This window comes from Macrotis lagotis, chromosome X, assembly GCF_037893015.1.
Source record: "Macrotis lagotis isolate mMagLag1 chromosome X, bilby.v1.9.chrom.fasta, whole genome shotgun sequence".
NCBI classification, from domain to species: Eukaryota; Metazoa; Chordata; class Mammalia; order Peramelemorphia; family Peramelidae; genus Macrotis; species Macrotis lagotis.
Window position 1 is genome coordinate 416,009,453 of NC_133666.1, and position 16,887 is coordinate 416,026,339.

General features: G+C 36.6%; 2 protein-coding genes across 3 annotated transcripts in view; one reads left to right on the forward strand and one right to left on the reverse strand.

Moving 5' to 3' along the window:
- GGH (gamma-glutamyl hydrolase) overlaps positions 1–16,633 on the forward strand; it is a 117,290-nt gene extending 100,657 nt beyond the window's left edge. The window contains exon 8 of one of the 2 annotated variants that reach the window (XM_074207992.1): positions 16,457–16,633. In XM_074207992.1, the coding sequence (XP_074064093.1) occupies positions 16,457–16,530 (74 nt within the window). In that variant the 3' untranslated portion in view covers positions 16,531–16,633. The remainder of the gene's footprint in view (positions 1–16,456) is intronic. The other variant, XM_074207991.1, reaches the window with a different exon arrangement.
- The window catches only part of NKAIN3 (sodium/potassium transporting ATPase interacting 3), an 862,357-nt gene that overhangs the window by 2,393 nt on the left and 843,077 nt on the right, over positions 1–16,887 (reverse strand). The window lies entirely within an intron of this gene.

The following is a 16,887-nucleotide window of genomic DNA, read 5'->3' on the forward strand; positions in this document are numbered from 1 at the left end:
TTTCTTCTCTTTTCCTGGTACTAGTCTTCAGGGTAAAAAATGTGCAAGGTGGGCATCATGAATGCTGACCCTGACAGCTTCATATGACAAATAATTCATCATATGCCCTGTGAGAACTTGAAGGTTCTAACTCTTGGGGAGCTAGAAGAATTGCCCACAGCTGAGTATTTCTTGGAGTGGTTCAGACCCAATCTAAGTGCTAATGCCTTCTTGCCCCCATGGAAATAAAATTGGTTCTTACTGTAAATCTATAAAGTAATGTCTAGAGAGATCTTAGTGGACTTCATTTTCCACTTCTTCACCCATCTATGTAGCTCTTCTGTGAATGAAGTCTTCTGCAATAAGAGCACAGAGTAGATATTTCTCTCTCTCTCTGTTTAGGGGAAGTGAACTAAAAATGAAACAAATCCATTTTTATTATTTTGATAGTGTATATCTTTACTTCAGATTTTATCAAAGAAGGCTATCATTTAAAAAATAGGAAGTTTCATTCATTATTACTCCTTCAGCATATTTCTGAATAGAAATATTAAAAAAATTAGAACTGAATATATCTTGAGACTATTGCAATTTTTTCTCATTTTAATTGATTTGGTTTATAAATTTGGAAATTGCATTCAATAGGAAGGTAAATTAGTGAATATGTTCTAAATGACTTACATTAAGCACACTGAGGACTGTACTAATACTTCCACAGAAGAGCATTTTGCTAAGCACCAAGGATGATGATACATAATGAATTCGGTGTCTGAAGGAATTGGCTCAAATTCTGGTTCTGTTACTTGCTAGCTGTGTGATTTGAGACAATTTTTTAAACCTCTCTAGGTCTTTGTTGTCATTGTTATTGTTCAGTCATTTCAGTTGTGTCTGATTCTTTGTGACTGTGTTTGGGCAGAGATACTAGAGTGGTTTGTCACTTCCTTTTCCAACACTTTTTACAGATGAAGAAATTGAGACATACAGGGTTAAGTATCTTGCTAATTCATTTTGCAAAACAAGGAAATTCTGGGACTTAGTTTCCCTTTTTTTTTGGTAAAAGAATGGGCTAAATAAAAAGATCATGAGGTAACTTCAAATCTTATGATCTAAAGTTTAAATAAGATTTGTATCCCTGCTTTCAAGGAGTTGTCTGATAGATAAATATCATATGTGAGTGAAGCAAAAAATAATTGCATTAGAGAGTTGACAGAAAAGTGTTGTTTAAGATTTGGGGAAAGGATTTGAGGGGAACAATCCCTCTCACTGGAGCAATAGGAAGGGAATGAGAAGAGGTTTCTTCAAAAGAGTCTGACTTTAAAGGAATTCAATAGTTGAAGAGAGAACCACAGGACATTATAGAAACTGTGAGCAAAATCTCAAAGTATGGATGGAGAGGAATATGAAATAAGGTTGAAAAGATTGAGGTGGTTTTAGATTGTAGAAGGCCTTCTACACACACACACACACACACACACACACACACACACACACACACACACACACACATAGGTTTTTGCAAAACAATGGAGTTAAGTGACTTGCCCAAGGCCACATGGCTAGGTAATTATTAAGTGTCTGAGTCTGAATTTGAACTTGGGTCCTCCTGACTCCAGGGCTGGTGCTCTATCCACTGTGCCCCCTAACTGTCCCATTAATCAATATTTTCAATGAATAGATATCATAGGATCATAGATTGGTAGCGCCATGCCTCAGTGGCCAGAATGCTGGACTTGGAGTTAAGAAGATCTGAATTCAAATGTGCCCTCAGATACTTTCTGCTTGAATGATCCTAGATAAGTCACTTCACCACGTCTACCTCAATTTCTGCATCTATGAAATGGAGGATCATGATACCATCTACTTTACAAGGTTATTAAAAGAATCATGAGAGATATTATATTGCAGACTTTAGGCACTATAGTAATGCTAACTTTTATTCTTTATAGAAAGATCTAAGAGGCCAACAAACACTAATTTTATGGATAAGGAAACTGAGGCACTGAGATGTTAAGCATCTTGCTTAGGGTCATATAACTTGAAAGAATCTGAGTACATATTTGAACTCAGGACTTTCTGACAAAATGGAATCTGATCATAGACCCTTAAAAACCAGTCTAAGAAGTTTGAGTTTTATCTAGTCCTCAAAGAGATGGGAGAACTAGATCATCTTACTCATCTCCTGAGGAACTTATTTGTGGTCTAAGAAGCAACACCTAGAAACAAACATGGAACAACAAATTGGTTTACGATTGGAAAAAGAGTGCGACAAGCCTGCACATTGCCAACTTATTTATTTAGCTTTTATGCAAAGTGCATCATGTGAAATGCCAAGTTGGATGAATCAAAAGGAAGAATTGCAGGGAGAAATAACACTCAGAAATGCAGATGATACCACTTTGATGGAAGATTGTGAAGAAAAATTAAGTAGCCCCTTGATGAGGATGAAAAAGGAAGTATAAAAACTGGCTTGAATCTTAATATTAAAAACAAACAAACAAATACATTAGGATCATGGCAACTGATCCCATCATTTACTGGCAAATAGAGGGAGAAGAAATGGAAGCAGGGTCAGATTTCATAGTTTTGGGTTCAAAGATCACTGCAGACAGACAGCAACTACAGCCATGAAATTAAAAGAAGTTTGTTCCTTGGAAGGAAAGGTCTGGAAAATCTGGACAGCATACTAAAAAAAACAGAGACATTGCCTTGCTGACAGAAGTTCATATAGTCAAAGGTATGGCTTTTCCAGTAACTGAATGCCATTTGCAAATTGTGGTGCTAGAGAAGATTTTTCAGAGTCTCTTGGACAATAATGAGATCAAATTAATCAATACTCAAAGAAATTAATTCAGGCCATTCACTGGATGTTCAGATATTAAAGTTGAAGCTTAACAACTTTGGCCACATAATGAGAAGACAGGATTCATTGGAAAAGAGCCTGATGTTGGGAAAGATTGAAGGCAAAAGGAAAAGGAAACAGCAGAGGAAACACAGAAACAATCTACATGAACTTGGGCAGACTTCAACTGATAGTGGAGAGTAAACGGGCCAGGCATGCTATAGTTCATGGATAGTCCAACATAAGAGTTGGACATGATTAAATAACAACAAAAATGACAACAACTTCTTGACTCCTGGTCTTGCATTCTTTCCACTGAGACAGCTAGCTCATAACTTTTAAAGATAGGACTTGAACCAGGGTCTTGGTGAATATAGATCTCAGTATACTTTCTGTAAAATTACACTGTCTTTTGGAGGAGGAATGGTATGGTTGAGTGGTAAGAGAGGGTAAAATGACATTGAGAAATAGTTAATAGTTCAGTTTGATGGGACTGTAGAGCATAAGAATGGGATTTATATGTAGTAAGGAGAGAAAGTTGAATTGGAATCTGATCACAGACCCTTAAAAGCTAGTCTAAGAAGTTTGAGTTTTATCTATTGGTATCAGCATCTCACTCTCATTTATGTGGAATGAGTATTGTTGACAGACCTACTAATTAGTGCAATGATTTTGGCAATATGAAGGATAGTCTAGAGTTAGGTGATAAGATGATATTATAATTGTCCATGTAAAAGTAGATAAAGTCCTGAAGTAAGTTGGTAAAAATAAGAGTGAAAAGAGTATAGAGAAAAATCAAATTAACTTGGAAATTGATTGCAGGGGATAAATAAGGTAAAGGGAGGAGTCAAGGGTGACTCTGAGATTTCAGGTCAGGATCACTGGAGGATGGAACTATCAAAAACAAAAAAAAGGGGGGGTTATGAGGTCAATTTAAATAACCAAAAAGAATGTATTAACCTATTACTATGTACAAGACCCTGGGCATACAAAAACAAAGATTAAACAGTTGATTAGTGGTAAAAATGAAGTATTTTATTTTCAACATGTCAAGTTTGAATTGCTTTTAGTGCTAGTTGATACTTGGAAATTTGGGAATTGAATATATGAGGGGAGAGATTGAGGGTAGATATGTAGAGATTGGTAAAACACAACCTAGAGGTCAAAACTGAATCCTTGGGGACAACTACGAGGAAAGAGTGTAAAGAGAGAAGGGGCATATAGATTTAAAACTGGAAAGTATGGGAAAAATAACTTAGTTCAATCTCTTTATTTTACAAAAGAAGAAATTAAGGACTCGAAAGTTTCAGTGACTTCTCAAAGCAGAAAGTAGCAGAATTAAGAAGGCAGTGGAATAACATCCAGGTTCCATAGTACTAATGCCAGAATTCTCTGGACTGCATCATAAGGACTGAAGATAAAGCCTTTGGGGCCAACTACATTTAGGCACAACTATATTTGGGTAGTGGAAGAAGGACCAATCAGCTAATGAATCTGAGGAGCAGCAGTCAGATAGAGAGGAAGAAAACCAATCTAGGGCAATGTTGTAGAAACCAAAGGAAGAGCAAGTATATAGAAGGAAAGAGTTGTTGACAATGTCAAATGTCATAAAATGGTCAATGAGGATGAGAACTAAGGAAAGGCCATTGGCTTTCTAGCTCATTGATGTCTTTTTAGAAAGGTGGTAGACTCAGAAGAAGATTACAAAGACTTGAAGAATAGATAGGTATGAGGAAGTAGAGGTCCTGAATATGACCTATTTCTCTAAAAAGCTTAGCAGGTAAAGAAAAGAAATTTTACTAGAGTAATTAACATGTAAAGTAAGCTGACAAACACAACATGATTTGTGGAAGGAGAGAAAAGTAACAACTAGGAATGAAGAAAGGGTTCTTTTGGAGGAATGTATGATGAATCTGAAAGAAAACTAAGTATTGTAAGAACCCAAGGTATGCCATTTTTATCTCAGCCATCCCATTAAGTTGAAAGCCAAGAGAATCCTACAGGAACTCAATTGGAGATCTGGAGGTTCTGGATTTATGAAAACAGGGCAAACAAAGCAGGACATACTCTCCCAGAGCTGTGCTCTTAATACTCCTTAAATTTTCTCCCCTGGAGCAAAACCTCAACCACTCCAGCCTAGATTCAGTTCTACCAGAAAGGAGTCTAAGAGGAAGAGTTTGAATAATGAGGGATTTATTAAATAATGTAGGGTTTCAGAGCTCCTGGAGAAGTAGATAAGAGAAAGTTGACTGACTGAGCTGAGCTAGACAGGGATGAGAAGAAGAGAATCATTAGATAAAACTGGAAGAGATCTTAGAGGTCATTGAATTTAACTCCCTTCTTTTAAAGAGGATGACATTATCAAAACTGTTTGGTATTGGCTAAGAAATAGAGTGGTGAACCATTGGAATAGACTAGGTACAAAAACAGGAGACGATTATAGTAATCTGCTGTTTGATAAACCCAGAGTCCAGCTATTTGGGATAAAAACTCCCTCTTTGATAAAAACTGCTGGGATAATTGGAAGTTAGTATGGAAGAAACTTAGATTAGACCAACACCTCACACCCTTTACCAAGATAAGATCCAAATGGTTACAGGACATAGACATAAAAAACAATACTATAAGCAAATTAGAAGATTAAGGACTAGTCTACCTGTCAGATCTATGGAAAGGGGAACAGTTTATGACTAAAGAAGAGTTGGAGAACATAACTAAAAACCAATTAGATGATTTCGATTACATTAAATTAAAAAGCTTTTGCACAGATAAAACTAATGTAATCAAGATCAAAAGAAAAGTAGTAAATTGGGAAACAATCTTTACAATTAATGATTTTGACAAAGGACTCATTTCTAAAATATACAGAGAACTGAGTCATACTTTTAAAACAAAAAGCCATTCCCCAATTGACAAATGGTCAAAGGATATGCAAAGGCAATTTACAGATGAGGAGATCAAAGCAATCCATAGCCATATGAAAAAATGCTCTAAATCATTAATTATTAGAGAAATGCAAATTAAAGCTTCTCTGAGGTACCACCTCACACCTCTCAGATTGGCCAGTATGACCAGGAAGGATAATAATCATTGTTGGAAGGGATGTGGGAAATTTGGCACACTATTACACTGTTGGTGGAGCTCTGAACTCATCCAACCCTTCTGGAGAGCTATTTGGAACTATGCCCAAAGGGCAACAAAAATGTGCATACCCTTTGACCCAGCAATACCACTACTGGGTCTATACCCTGAAGAGATGAGGAAAAAGGGTAAAAACATTACTTGTACAAAAAACATTTATAGCAGCCCTGTTTGTGGTGGCAAAAAATTGGAAATCCAGTAAATGTCCTTCAATTGGGGAACGGCTTAGCAAACTGCGGTATATGTATGTCATGGAACAGTATTGTTCTATTAGAAACCAGGAGGGATGGGATTTCAGGGAAGCCTGAAGGGATTTGCATGAACTGATGCTGAGATGAGCAGAACCAGAAAAACACTGTACACCCTAACAGCAACATGGGGGTGATGTTCAACCTTTGAAGCACTTCCTTATTCCATCAGTGCAACAATCGGGAACAATTTTAGGCTATCTGCAAAGGAGAGTGTCATCTGTATCCAGATAAAGAGCCGTGGGGTTTGAACAAAGTTCAAGAACTATTCCCTTTAATTTAGAAAAAGACTGATAATCTTATTGTCTGATCTTGTTACCTCTTAGACTTCTTGTCTCTTCCTTAAGGATGTGATTTCTCTCTCATCACACTCAATTTGGATCAATGTACAACATGGAAACAAAGTAAAGACTGACAGTTTGCTTTCTGTGGGGTGGGGGGGGAGGGAAGTAAGATGAGGGGAAAATTGTAAAACTCAAATAATGTCTTTAATAAAAATAAATTAAAAAAACAAAAACAAAAAATAAAGAGGATGACATTGTGACATCAAAGAGATTAAATCACTTGTCCATCTTCACAAAGCTAGTATATGTCTGAGTTGGCATTCAAACTCAGGGCTTTCTGCTTCCAAATGCAAAGCTACAGGGAAAAGGATTTTCACTCAGGGTAGGGAAAGGATTCTGAATTTAAGGATTAGAATGTTATATAACTAGAATTTTCTAGGAAAAGGGCAGGCAGAGAAGTAGTAGTATGATAATAGTTAGCATATATATATATATATACATATATATATGTATATATGTAGTGCTTTAAGGTTTACAAGGCTTGTAGAATAATAATACCCTTGTGCTTTTAATTAGAACATTGGCATGATGAAGTCTCTGCTAATGGCATCTCCTGGGTAATCAGCAAAGGTGATTATAATGGGAGATGGTTGAAGCTTATGGGACCCACAAACTTGAATATCCTCATTACATTCTTAACTAGAATAGAGGTAATTTTTTAATCCCCATAGAGCAGAGGTTTTGACCTTTTTTTTGGTAGTATTAACCCCTTTGACAATTTGGTGAGGTGTAAAGAAGACTTTTCAGATTAATCTTTAAATGCAGAAAACAAAAAATGTAGGATTATAAACATTATATGGAAATAGAGTTAGCAAAAATATTTTTAATAAAAGTTCATAGGCCCCAGGTAAAGAACCTCTATCTTTGAGAGTACACACATGTTTACTTGTCACTATTCAAAAAGACAAAGAACAGTAACATAATGCTTTTTTTTTTAAATAAAGAGACTATACCAACAATAAAGACTAATTAGCTTGTGTCTTCCAAGCTTAGTGGAACTGATAGAGTGTTCTCATAAGTGCTTATTTTATAAATTGCCAACTCTAAGAATAAAATCTAAAGGAACCATTATTCATGACCACACCTATCAGAGTCATTAACATTGCAGTTTAGCTGTTGTGAGATGTGAAGTCACAAAAAGGAAACGCCAGGTTGAACTGGGCAGTCAACCGATGTCTTACCTGGAGGTGCTTAAAAGACTAGGGAGAGAAATTTTGCAGCATCCTACTGATAATGAATGACTGCTTACAGAAGAACCAGTTATTTTAACTGTAGCTGGCAGCCAAAACCTATCGTATTTCTCAAGGAGCTGCTCCACTCTGCAGGGTCACCTCTTTGACTGGCTGCTACCCGAGCAGTGGAAAATTTCCATTCAAAACGCTCTGCTTGCCCAGTGGGGAAGAGGTGCGGCAGCCAGAGCTCCTTGCTGTGGACAGGACATTAAAGATGATGTTGATTCCTTTTTTGGCAGCTCTGAAGGATGGCGATCATAGTTCCCCTCGATGGTCAGGCTGTAAAACACTGCTGACTCAAGAAGGTGGTACTGATGTTGTAAATAATTTTAAGAACTTTCGGAACTGTTCAGGCTGGATAGATGACACCCAAGAGCATGTTTTATTACCTCTCATTTCATTTTTACTCTGACATGGGGAACTTCAAATCTTTTTCTGGCCCTGGGAAGTTAGGAAAGGTTGAAAAGAGGAAATAGTATGAAAAGGTCGAATTCTTTACTTTTGAACAGTGGGTTGAAGGAGCCAGAATCGCTATGCCACCGGGTTCAGAAAGATAGCCCCCTGATTAAATGTCCAGGGATTTTGGAGTTAATCCCGCCTCCATCTCTGATTGTCCCACCCCTTTGCTCATCTAAATTGATCATAGTGAATAAGAGAGAGAAAGGTAAGAAAGGTAAGAAGAGAAAATATTAGAGGGAGTCACGCAGTGCCTTTTTGGACAGAGATGGAAAATAAGGAAGAGATGAATGAATGCATGAGTAAGCATCGGGCATAGGCGTAGCACTGTGCTAAGTGTTGGGAATACAAATAGAAAAACTGAGTCTCTGTCCTTCAGAGATCCGCATTACAGCAACAATAATTGCTAGTCCTCATAGTGTGCTTTAAGGTTTGTGACCCACTTTTCATATAATCTTCAAAATGATCTCGTGGTAGGTGCTATTATTAATTTTATCTTATAGATGTGGAAACTGAGATGGAGAACATTAAATGTTTTGCTCAGGCTCCTCCCACAACTAGAAAGTGTCTGAGGCAGTATGTGAACTCGTGTCTTCTTGACTCCATCCACTGGGTCTCCTAGTTGGAGGAGGTTACATAGAAGAGAATACTCAGTTTTAGGGGATGGTTAAGCCTGGAATTTCAAAAAGTTCAGGGAAGCTGCAGATGGTAAAGACCACGAGTCTTTAAAATTATATCTATAGGACTGATGATGGTGTGGGAGTTCTTCAGGGCAAAAGACAGGTAAGCCCCAGTAATTTTCCATCTCATTTGGAAGAAATAGAGTCGTGGCTCCCACTTCATCTAAGCCATGTAACCATGTGGATTTGGGGAGACTGGGTTAGGGGCGGATGTGAGGGCAACGTCCAAGGGGTGAAATTAGCCTAGTTATGATGGATCTTTCCACTGCCTAGTCATCCTAGATGAGTTCTCTCCAAACTCTCATACCCCTTACCATACTCGAACTTCTCTATTATCTTCCTCTTTTCTTCTTTTCTATCTCATGTTATGGTGAGACAGTCCTCTAGATTAATTTGTTCATCATTGTTATTGTTACAATAACAATCCTTGTATAAAACATATTCTATTTCCTCCAATTCCTCTCTTTTTCTTTCCTGTCCAAGAGTAAGAGAAGTAGAGATAATATCTAGTTCAAACTCTGTCCAAAGTGCAAATACCATCTAATATATTTCCAACATAAATTTGCAATGGCATGGAAAACTGAGGCAGTCTTTTATATTCTTCCCTTCTTTTTTTTTTTGCACTTTTATTTCTTCCATATTACAGGCAAAGAAGTTTCAACCTTTATCCACATTTTTCTACTATACTCCCTTTCTACCACCTCTCCATGGCAGTGAACAATTTGGTAAAAGTTGTAACATGTACAATTATGTTTAATATATTTCATGTTAGTTATGTTGTGAAAGGGGAAAACTATGAGAAAGAAAGAAAAAATCATACAAGAAATTTTAAAAAGTGAACATAGTATGCTTTGCTCTACATTCAGACTCAATAGTGTTTTGTTGTTGTTTGTTTATTTTTTTCTGGATGTGGTTGCCATTTTCCATAACAGGTTTCTCAGGATTGTCTTTGATCACTGAACTACTGAAAGGAGCTGTGTCCATCATATTCGATTCATCTCACAATGTTGCCATTAATGTGTAAAATATTCTCCTGGTTCTGCTCACTTCACCCAGAATTAGTTCATGCAAGTTTTTCCATGCAATTCTAAAGTTCCATTCTGTTATATTTTGAGATGACTCCAGTTGTGACTTTGTGTTCCCTTAGGTTGAACAGATATCTGACTTTTGGTAATCTTTAGACTTAGATCCTCCTCCTTCCCTCTGGTGTCCACTCTTCCCTTTGATAAACCTTCAAATACTTGAAGACAATTATCTTCTTTTCTTCAAGCTAAGCATTCTGAATTCCTTAATTGAATCTACTATGATGGTTTCCTGTGCACTTATTATCCTGGCTCTCTTCTGGGGAAACTCTAGCCCACAGATAGGACACAAATCTCCAGATGTGGAGATGTGGTCTGAGCAGAACATAATACAGCAGGACTATTATCTTTCTCTTTTGAACATGAGACCGCTACTGGTGAAGCTTTAACACTTTTGATTTTACATCAAATTGCTGATGTGTATGAAGTCTGCAACCAGCTAAAACTATGAGTTTTTTTTTTTAACATGGATTGTTTTCCAGCTATGTCTATACCAGGTGCATATATATATATATATATATATATATATACATATATATATGAATAAAATGTATGTGTGTGTGTGTGCATGTGTGTGCATGTGTGTGTGTCACAGGAAAGCATGTTCTCTTTCCAGACAAAAACATTAGTTTATCTGCTGAAATTCCAGATAATTTCATTTATTCCTGGAGATTGCAAGTTCTAGATTCCTGGAATCTAGTGGATACTGATGGCAAAATGGAAAGATTTAGAAAAGATGTAAATAAATGTTTTGAAACTGAGTTTTGTCAAACATATTGCTTGAGAGAAAATTGTGATCAATTCTTATTTTAAGTTTATAATTATTCTTAGAGAACTAGCATGGTATAAAGTAGAGAACTGTCCTTGGTTTTGGGAAGACCTACTTTCAAATATGACCTCTAATAACTGGTGTATTACCCTGGCAAATCACTTATACTCTTAGTGCAACTCCTTAAAATGGTAATTTTCAAAGGAAGTGCCCATCTACAGTGGTATTTGAAATGCCCTGCACTGATGCTGTATTGATTTGTACAGGTTTGGTTCAAAAATATAATTATTTATTTATTGGTTTTAAATCTTTGGGTTTTTGTCTTTTGCATTACTTAAGTATGGCATAACTTTATATATGTACGCACATTTGCAAACCCTTTTTACTTTGCTACACTATAGGTAGGGGAAGAGGAATCAAGAGTCATAGGGACTCTGATTCTGGTTAGTCCTTTTCATGATGCTTCAAAAAATTAAGCATTCTCAAAAATGACAATAAGAATTTTTTTTTTTGCAGGGCAATGGGGTTAAGTTACTTGCCAAAGGTCACACAGCTAGGCAATTCTTAAGTGTTTGAGGTCCCATTTGAACTCAGGTCTTCCTGACTCCAGGGTTGAGGCTCTATCCACTGTGCCACCTAGCTGCCCCAATAAGAAAAATTTTTAGAGAGGAAGTGTGCGACTCAGGGTCAGAAGTGATTCAGACTGTGGCTATTGTAAGAACTTAAAAAAAAAAGAAGATTCAAGGGGGTCAGTGAGGAATGATGGGCATGAGAAATAGATCAATACTTTGTATCACTCTTGAGTCAACTTTGTCACTTTGCTAATAATGAATTCTGAGAGAAAATATACATTTTATACATTACCAGTTATATATTACAGATAAACTGATAATATTGCAAGACTGGAGGTCCTAATCATTAAAAGGAATATGAAGAAAAAAAGCTGACCACAAGAGGAATTGGTGCCCTGTAACCCGAGTTCTCTCAAACAAATGGGCAATGACTCTCTGAGGTACCATGAGTAGAATAGTATTTGAATTTTGTGCTAGCTTCTGGTAGAAGTAGTTGATAGGTAGTTGTGAGTCTAAGTACCTGAACTGAACTCCTGACTTTGGTATATCCTTGTAGATTAGTGAAAGGATAATCAATATTGGGGAAAAAACATGGGCATACAGCCTATGTGGTAGTTGTTTTAATATAATTAATTTTATTTCTTTACTTCTATGGTTATGAGTAAATATATACATATATTTAAATCATGATTGTGCAAAGGACTCTGTCATGCTACATGTAGCTTGTAATGAAATGTAGTCAAAAGAAAATTTTCCCACTGGGAAGAAGTTTCACTAAATAAATCTACACATTTCATCCTTGAACTAATAAGATGAGCACTGTCACATACAAAAGAGACAGAGCTAGAGCTTAGAGTTAGCCAGCTCTCTGAGAATACTAATGAGTAGTTAGGGTGCAGTGAATAAAGTGCCGACTTGGAGTCAGAAAGACTAATCTTCCTGAGTTCAAATCTAGCCTCAGACATATTACTTCCTACTTCTGTTGATATTTCTTTATTCAATCTATCACATTATATAATTCAAAAAAAATTTACTTGATATTTAATGCATTTTTTGAAATTTTTATCTGACTTCTTTTTATTCTAATTTGGGGAGGGGACATCCAAGAAATGAAATAATTGGGGGGGGTAGCTAGTGGATAGAGCACTGGCCTTGGAGTCAGGAAGAGGGGAGTTTGAATCCAGCCTCAGACATTTGACTCTTAATAGGTGTGTGATCTTGGGCAAGTCACTGAATCCTGATTACCTCTCATCCAGGGCCAAATGCAGTCGTTCTGATTCATATCTGGCCAGTGGACCCAGATGACTGGAGAAGAAAGTGAGGCTGGTAACTAGCATTCCCCTCACTCAAATCCAATTTATGTACTTGTCAGGGTTATCACCTCCCTGACATCCTGGTCTTCTTAAAAAAGGAAGGACAAATATATTTTTTTAAAGTAGGGGGTGAGTAATGGGAAGTTATAAATCTCATTGATGGGAGAATTACTTTACAGTCATGAGTGCTACTAAATCTGAATGGGGCTTTGAATGCCAGGTAGGCAAACAGGTACCCACAGAAGAATGCAGGGGACCAAAGTAATATCAGACTGGAATAAGTATAGCCAAGGTATGTAATGAGGAACTATGAGGACTCTTAAGACTGCTGACAGCAAAACACCTGTGCTAATGAGACCTGCCAAGTTTAAGGGTCCCTACAGAGAAAACATGAAACTCCCCCCCAAAACATTGAACTTAAAGCCAGAATATCTGAATTTGAATCTTATCTTGGCCACATACTATAAATGTGTTCTTAGGCAAGTTACCTAATATTTCCCAAAGATTTCTAATCTACAAAATAGTTTTGATGAAATTATTTCTTATGACTCTATTATAAATTTATGATCCTTTGAACTGCTCTAAGATTAAAAGTCCTTAGATTGAGAAATTAGTCTGGAAGGATGAACTAGAACTGAACTGAAACTGAGACATCAGCTAGTTTCATCATATACCACCAGGATATATATAATTCTATATCTTCTTAAGACTTGACTTTGGAAGCTTTGTGTTCCCCTACAAGGGATCAAGAGTTTCAAGGTTTGCCCAAATATCTATTGGTTTTTCTTTAGAAAACACAGACAAAAATGAGAAGATCAGATAAGATGAAATTCAGAATTAAGTCAGTTTACTGTTGACAAATAGGGTCAGAATTGAATATAAGAAATCAGTCTGGATTACATTCAGAAAATTATGTAAAGCTTTAAAGAATTCTAGGGTGCTTTATACTGTAGTTGTTTTTCAGTATCAACTCTTTATGACCCCTTTTGGGATTTTCTTGGCAAAGATACTGGAATGGTTTTCCATGTATTTCTCCAGCTCATTTTACAGATGAGAAAACTGAGGCAAATAGGGTAGTGTCTTTTCCAGGTCACACAACTAGTAAGTGTCTGAGGCCAGATTTGAACTCAAACAGATGAGTCTTCCTAGCTCCAGACTTGGCACTTTCCACTGCACTATCATGGTACGAAAATTCATTTTAACACCAAAATTCTTTTAATGTCACGAGTCATGAAAAAATAATTCTGTAATCACTGGAATTCTAAATAATGGAAAGGCATATCATGAATAGAATAAAACCAACTATGGTTTGCACATGAGAAAGGCTGTGAAGGACATCTAAAAGACATGTATAACCAGCCAGACCAATAGGTGGGTCAGTCATAGATCAAGAATGAGAAACAACAGATAGACAGCATGAGAGGCAGATTGGCCTATTCAAAGAAACAGGGCAGGCTTCTGGTGCATTGGTTCTATTTTCTGTAAAGGATTTATTGAAAGACTCACAGAGGATAAAACAGCATGGAAAGACTATGATCTGAACTGCTAGTGGTGGAAGCTCCCACTAGACTGAAATCATGGATTCATCAAAATAGCAAAGAAGAGTTGGTCAAATTAAGAAAGAAAATCAACTCTCCCTCTTTATCCCAGACTTCACATTCTTAGTTGTCATGAAACTGTTACTAAATGAGAATTAAATGTTTGTATTGCTTTTTTTAGAAAACCCTGTTATCTTAGCCTTACAACAGCTAGCATAGGAATGGATAGGACTCAGATATTCCAACATATCTTTTTTGCTTTTGGACCCATTTGCAGTATGTTTTCATTGTATGTTAAAGGAAATGTATATTTGCAGATACATATGTATATATTCTTAAACATATGAGTATATATACACTTATACATATGAGTACATATATATATATATATATATATATATATATATATATATATAGAGAGAGAGAGAGAGAGAGAGAGAGAGAGAGAGAGAGAGAGAGAGAGCCTCTTCCGTTTTTTTGAATAGGCCAATCTGCCTCTCATGCTGTCTATCTGTTGTTTCTCATTCTTGATCTATGACTGACCCACCTATTTGTCTGGTTATACATGTCTTTGAGACGTCCTTCACAGCCTTTCTCATGTGTAAAACATAGTTGGTTGTATTCTATTGCCTGCTTATTCACTACATATATAAGTATGGGCTTGGAAAGGAATTTTGGAGAAATAGTGTTTTATCTTTAAGAACTGATTCTGTTCTTTTTAGAAAAATCTGTTTTAGTGACTCTGGATTGGATATGTAAGCAAAGAATTTATGGGATACTAATACAAAGCACTTTCTTGGGGTTGGTAGCCAAAACCCAAACCAACATTATAAATAAGACTAACTCTCCTTTTTGATCTGAACTGCAGAAAATTGGGGAATTTTAGTTGTAAATACAGATTCATTCCTGAGAGTCTTTTAAACCAAGATGCCAGGATAAGCATAATAGATAGCAATGGGAATATTATCTGAGCAGAGATGATCAAACTTCTATTCTCCCGAACCTCTCCACCAGCAAATAATAAGAAAAATTTATTTGAGCAGCCCAGTTCTGAAGCAAGATCAGATTAATTAACTTTATAATCTATCCTGCTCATTAAAGTATCTCATAATGCATTATTACATTGCCATTTCAATCCTGTTCATTTCATGTTAAAACAGTTTTCAAACTAGCAAGCCACAACTCTCAGAGTTCACACAGGAACTGTGTTTGGAAGACTATCACCTAAATAATGGTGATGCTAAATTCTATATAATCCCCACCCCCAAGATTCATAAAGACCTTTTCAAAGAAATTTCTAGGCACATGAGTTTGCAAGTTAATGAGGTTAAAGAAAAAAAAGACATTCATATAATATGTGCTGCTATGTATTCACCAAAAACTAGTGCAAAAAAAAAATCACTCATTTTTTCATTAAAACCATATAAGACAGCATTAAAACAAAGACATTTGACACCAGCTCAGCCAAAAGCCATTCATTCATTCCCAGCTTCTGGCAATTGAAATTTCTGGTAGAAGGAAGCAGATGACCTTCTAGCACTGACTATAGGAACTGGAATCAAGAACTGATCAGATGTTAGGGAGGAATGTTAGATTCATGAGACAATTAGGTTGTAAACCTTAGAAATTTAAGATCCCCACCTGTATTACCACAGTTTGGAACTGAGTCCTATGACCCAGTGTCAACTTCTTGGACATCTCCTCCTCTTGAGTCCTCCCCATGCCAACTGTAGAGAATACTGATGACAGTCTAAACATGTTCTCTCTGGGTTCATATTGAATGGTGACACATTTCTTGGTCTTGCAGTACATGGGGTCTGGGTGCAGGAAGCAGGACCTTCAAAATTCCTTTCTTCTTATGTCACTGTACTTGTTTTAGGTTTTATCCTTTCCTAACAATCCAACTTCCCACCCTCACCTCCTCTCATCCTGGGACAAACATATTGGTGGAAGGTAGCTCATTGGTTTACACAGTTTCTATTGCGATCTTCCAGCATAACAGGACATTTACTCTGTCATTCAAGTTTCCAGTGCACCACCAACTTAATCGTGGGATATTCACTCATCACTGGCAATTAGTTCAAGTAGTTGTAGTCTTTGCTTTTTCAATGGGTCCCTCTTATATTTATTAGGCTGAGGGATATGGAAAGATATTTTGACCCTCAACACAGTGTCCTGCACTAAAACTATGCTGTTCTTAGACCAGATATCCCTGATGAAGGAAACACTGATAATGTAAAATTCTCCTTTGTTCAATTTGCAGGAACTGGAACAGGAGTTGACTTCTACCTCATGGCCTCTTCCAACCTCAGAGTCAAATTAGAGTTCATAAAGTGAATTTCCTTGCCCAGGGCAGTAACCTGAGGGTTAGGACCAACAGCACCAAGCTGAAGGAAAAGCAGGCCATCACCATTGTATTGGAAGAGCAAGAGACAAGAGAGGAAACTCCTGGTCTATATGATTTTAATTTGAAGACTAAGAAAAATAATTATTTTACAGGGAAACCTCCCAAAACAAAGATCCAGTATGGACCTAATGAATTAATGTGAAGTCCCTTTAAATAATGAGTCACTCTAAAAATAGAGGATATTTCCTCCAAAAAAAAACCACACAGAAGTCAAGGTCATATAAAGGAAAAAAATGAAATACTGTAATGAGGAGAAAAGTAAGAAATAGGAAAGTAAGTACAGGTAG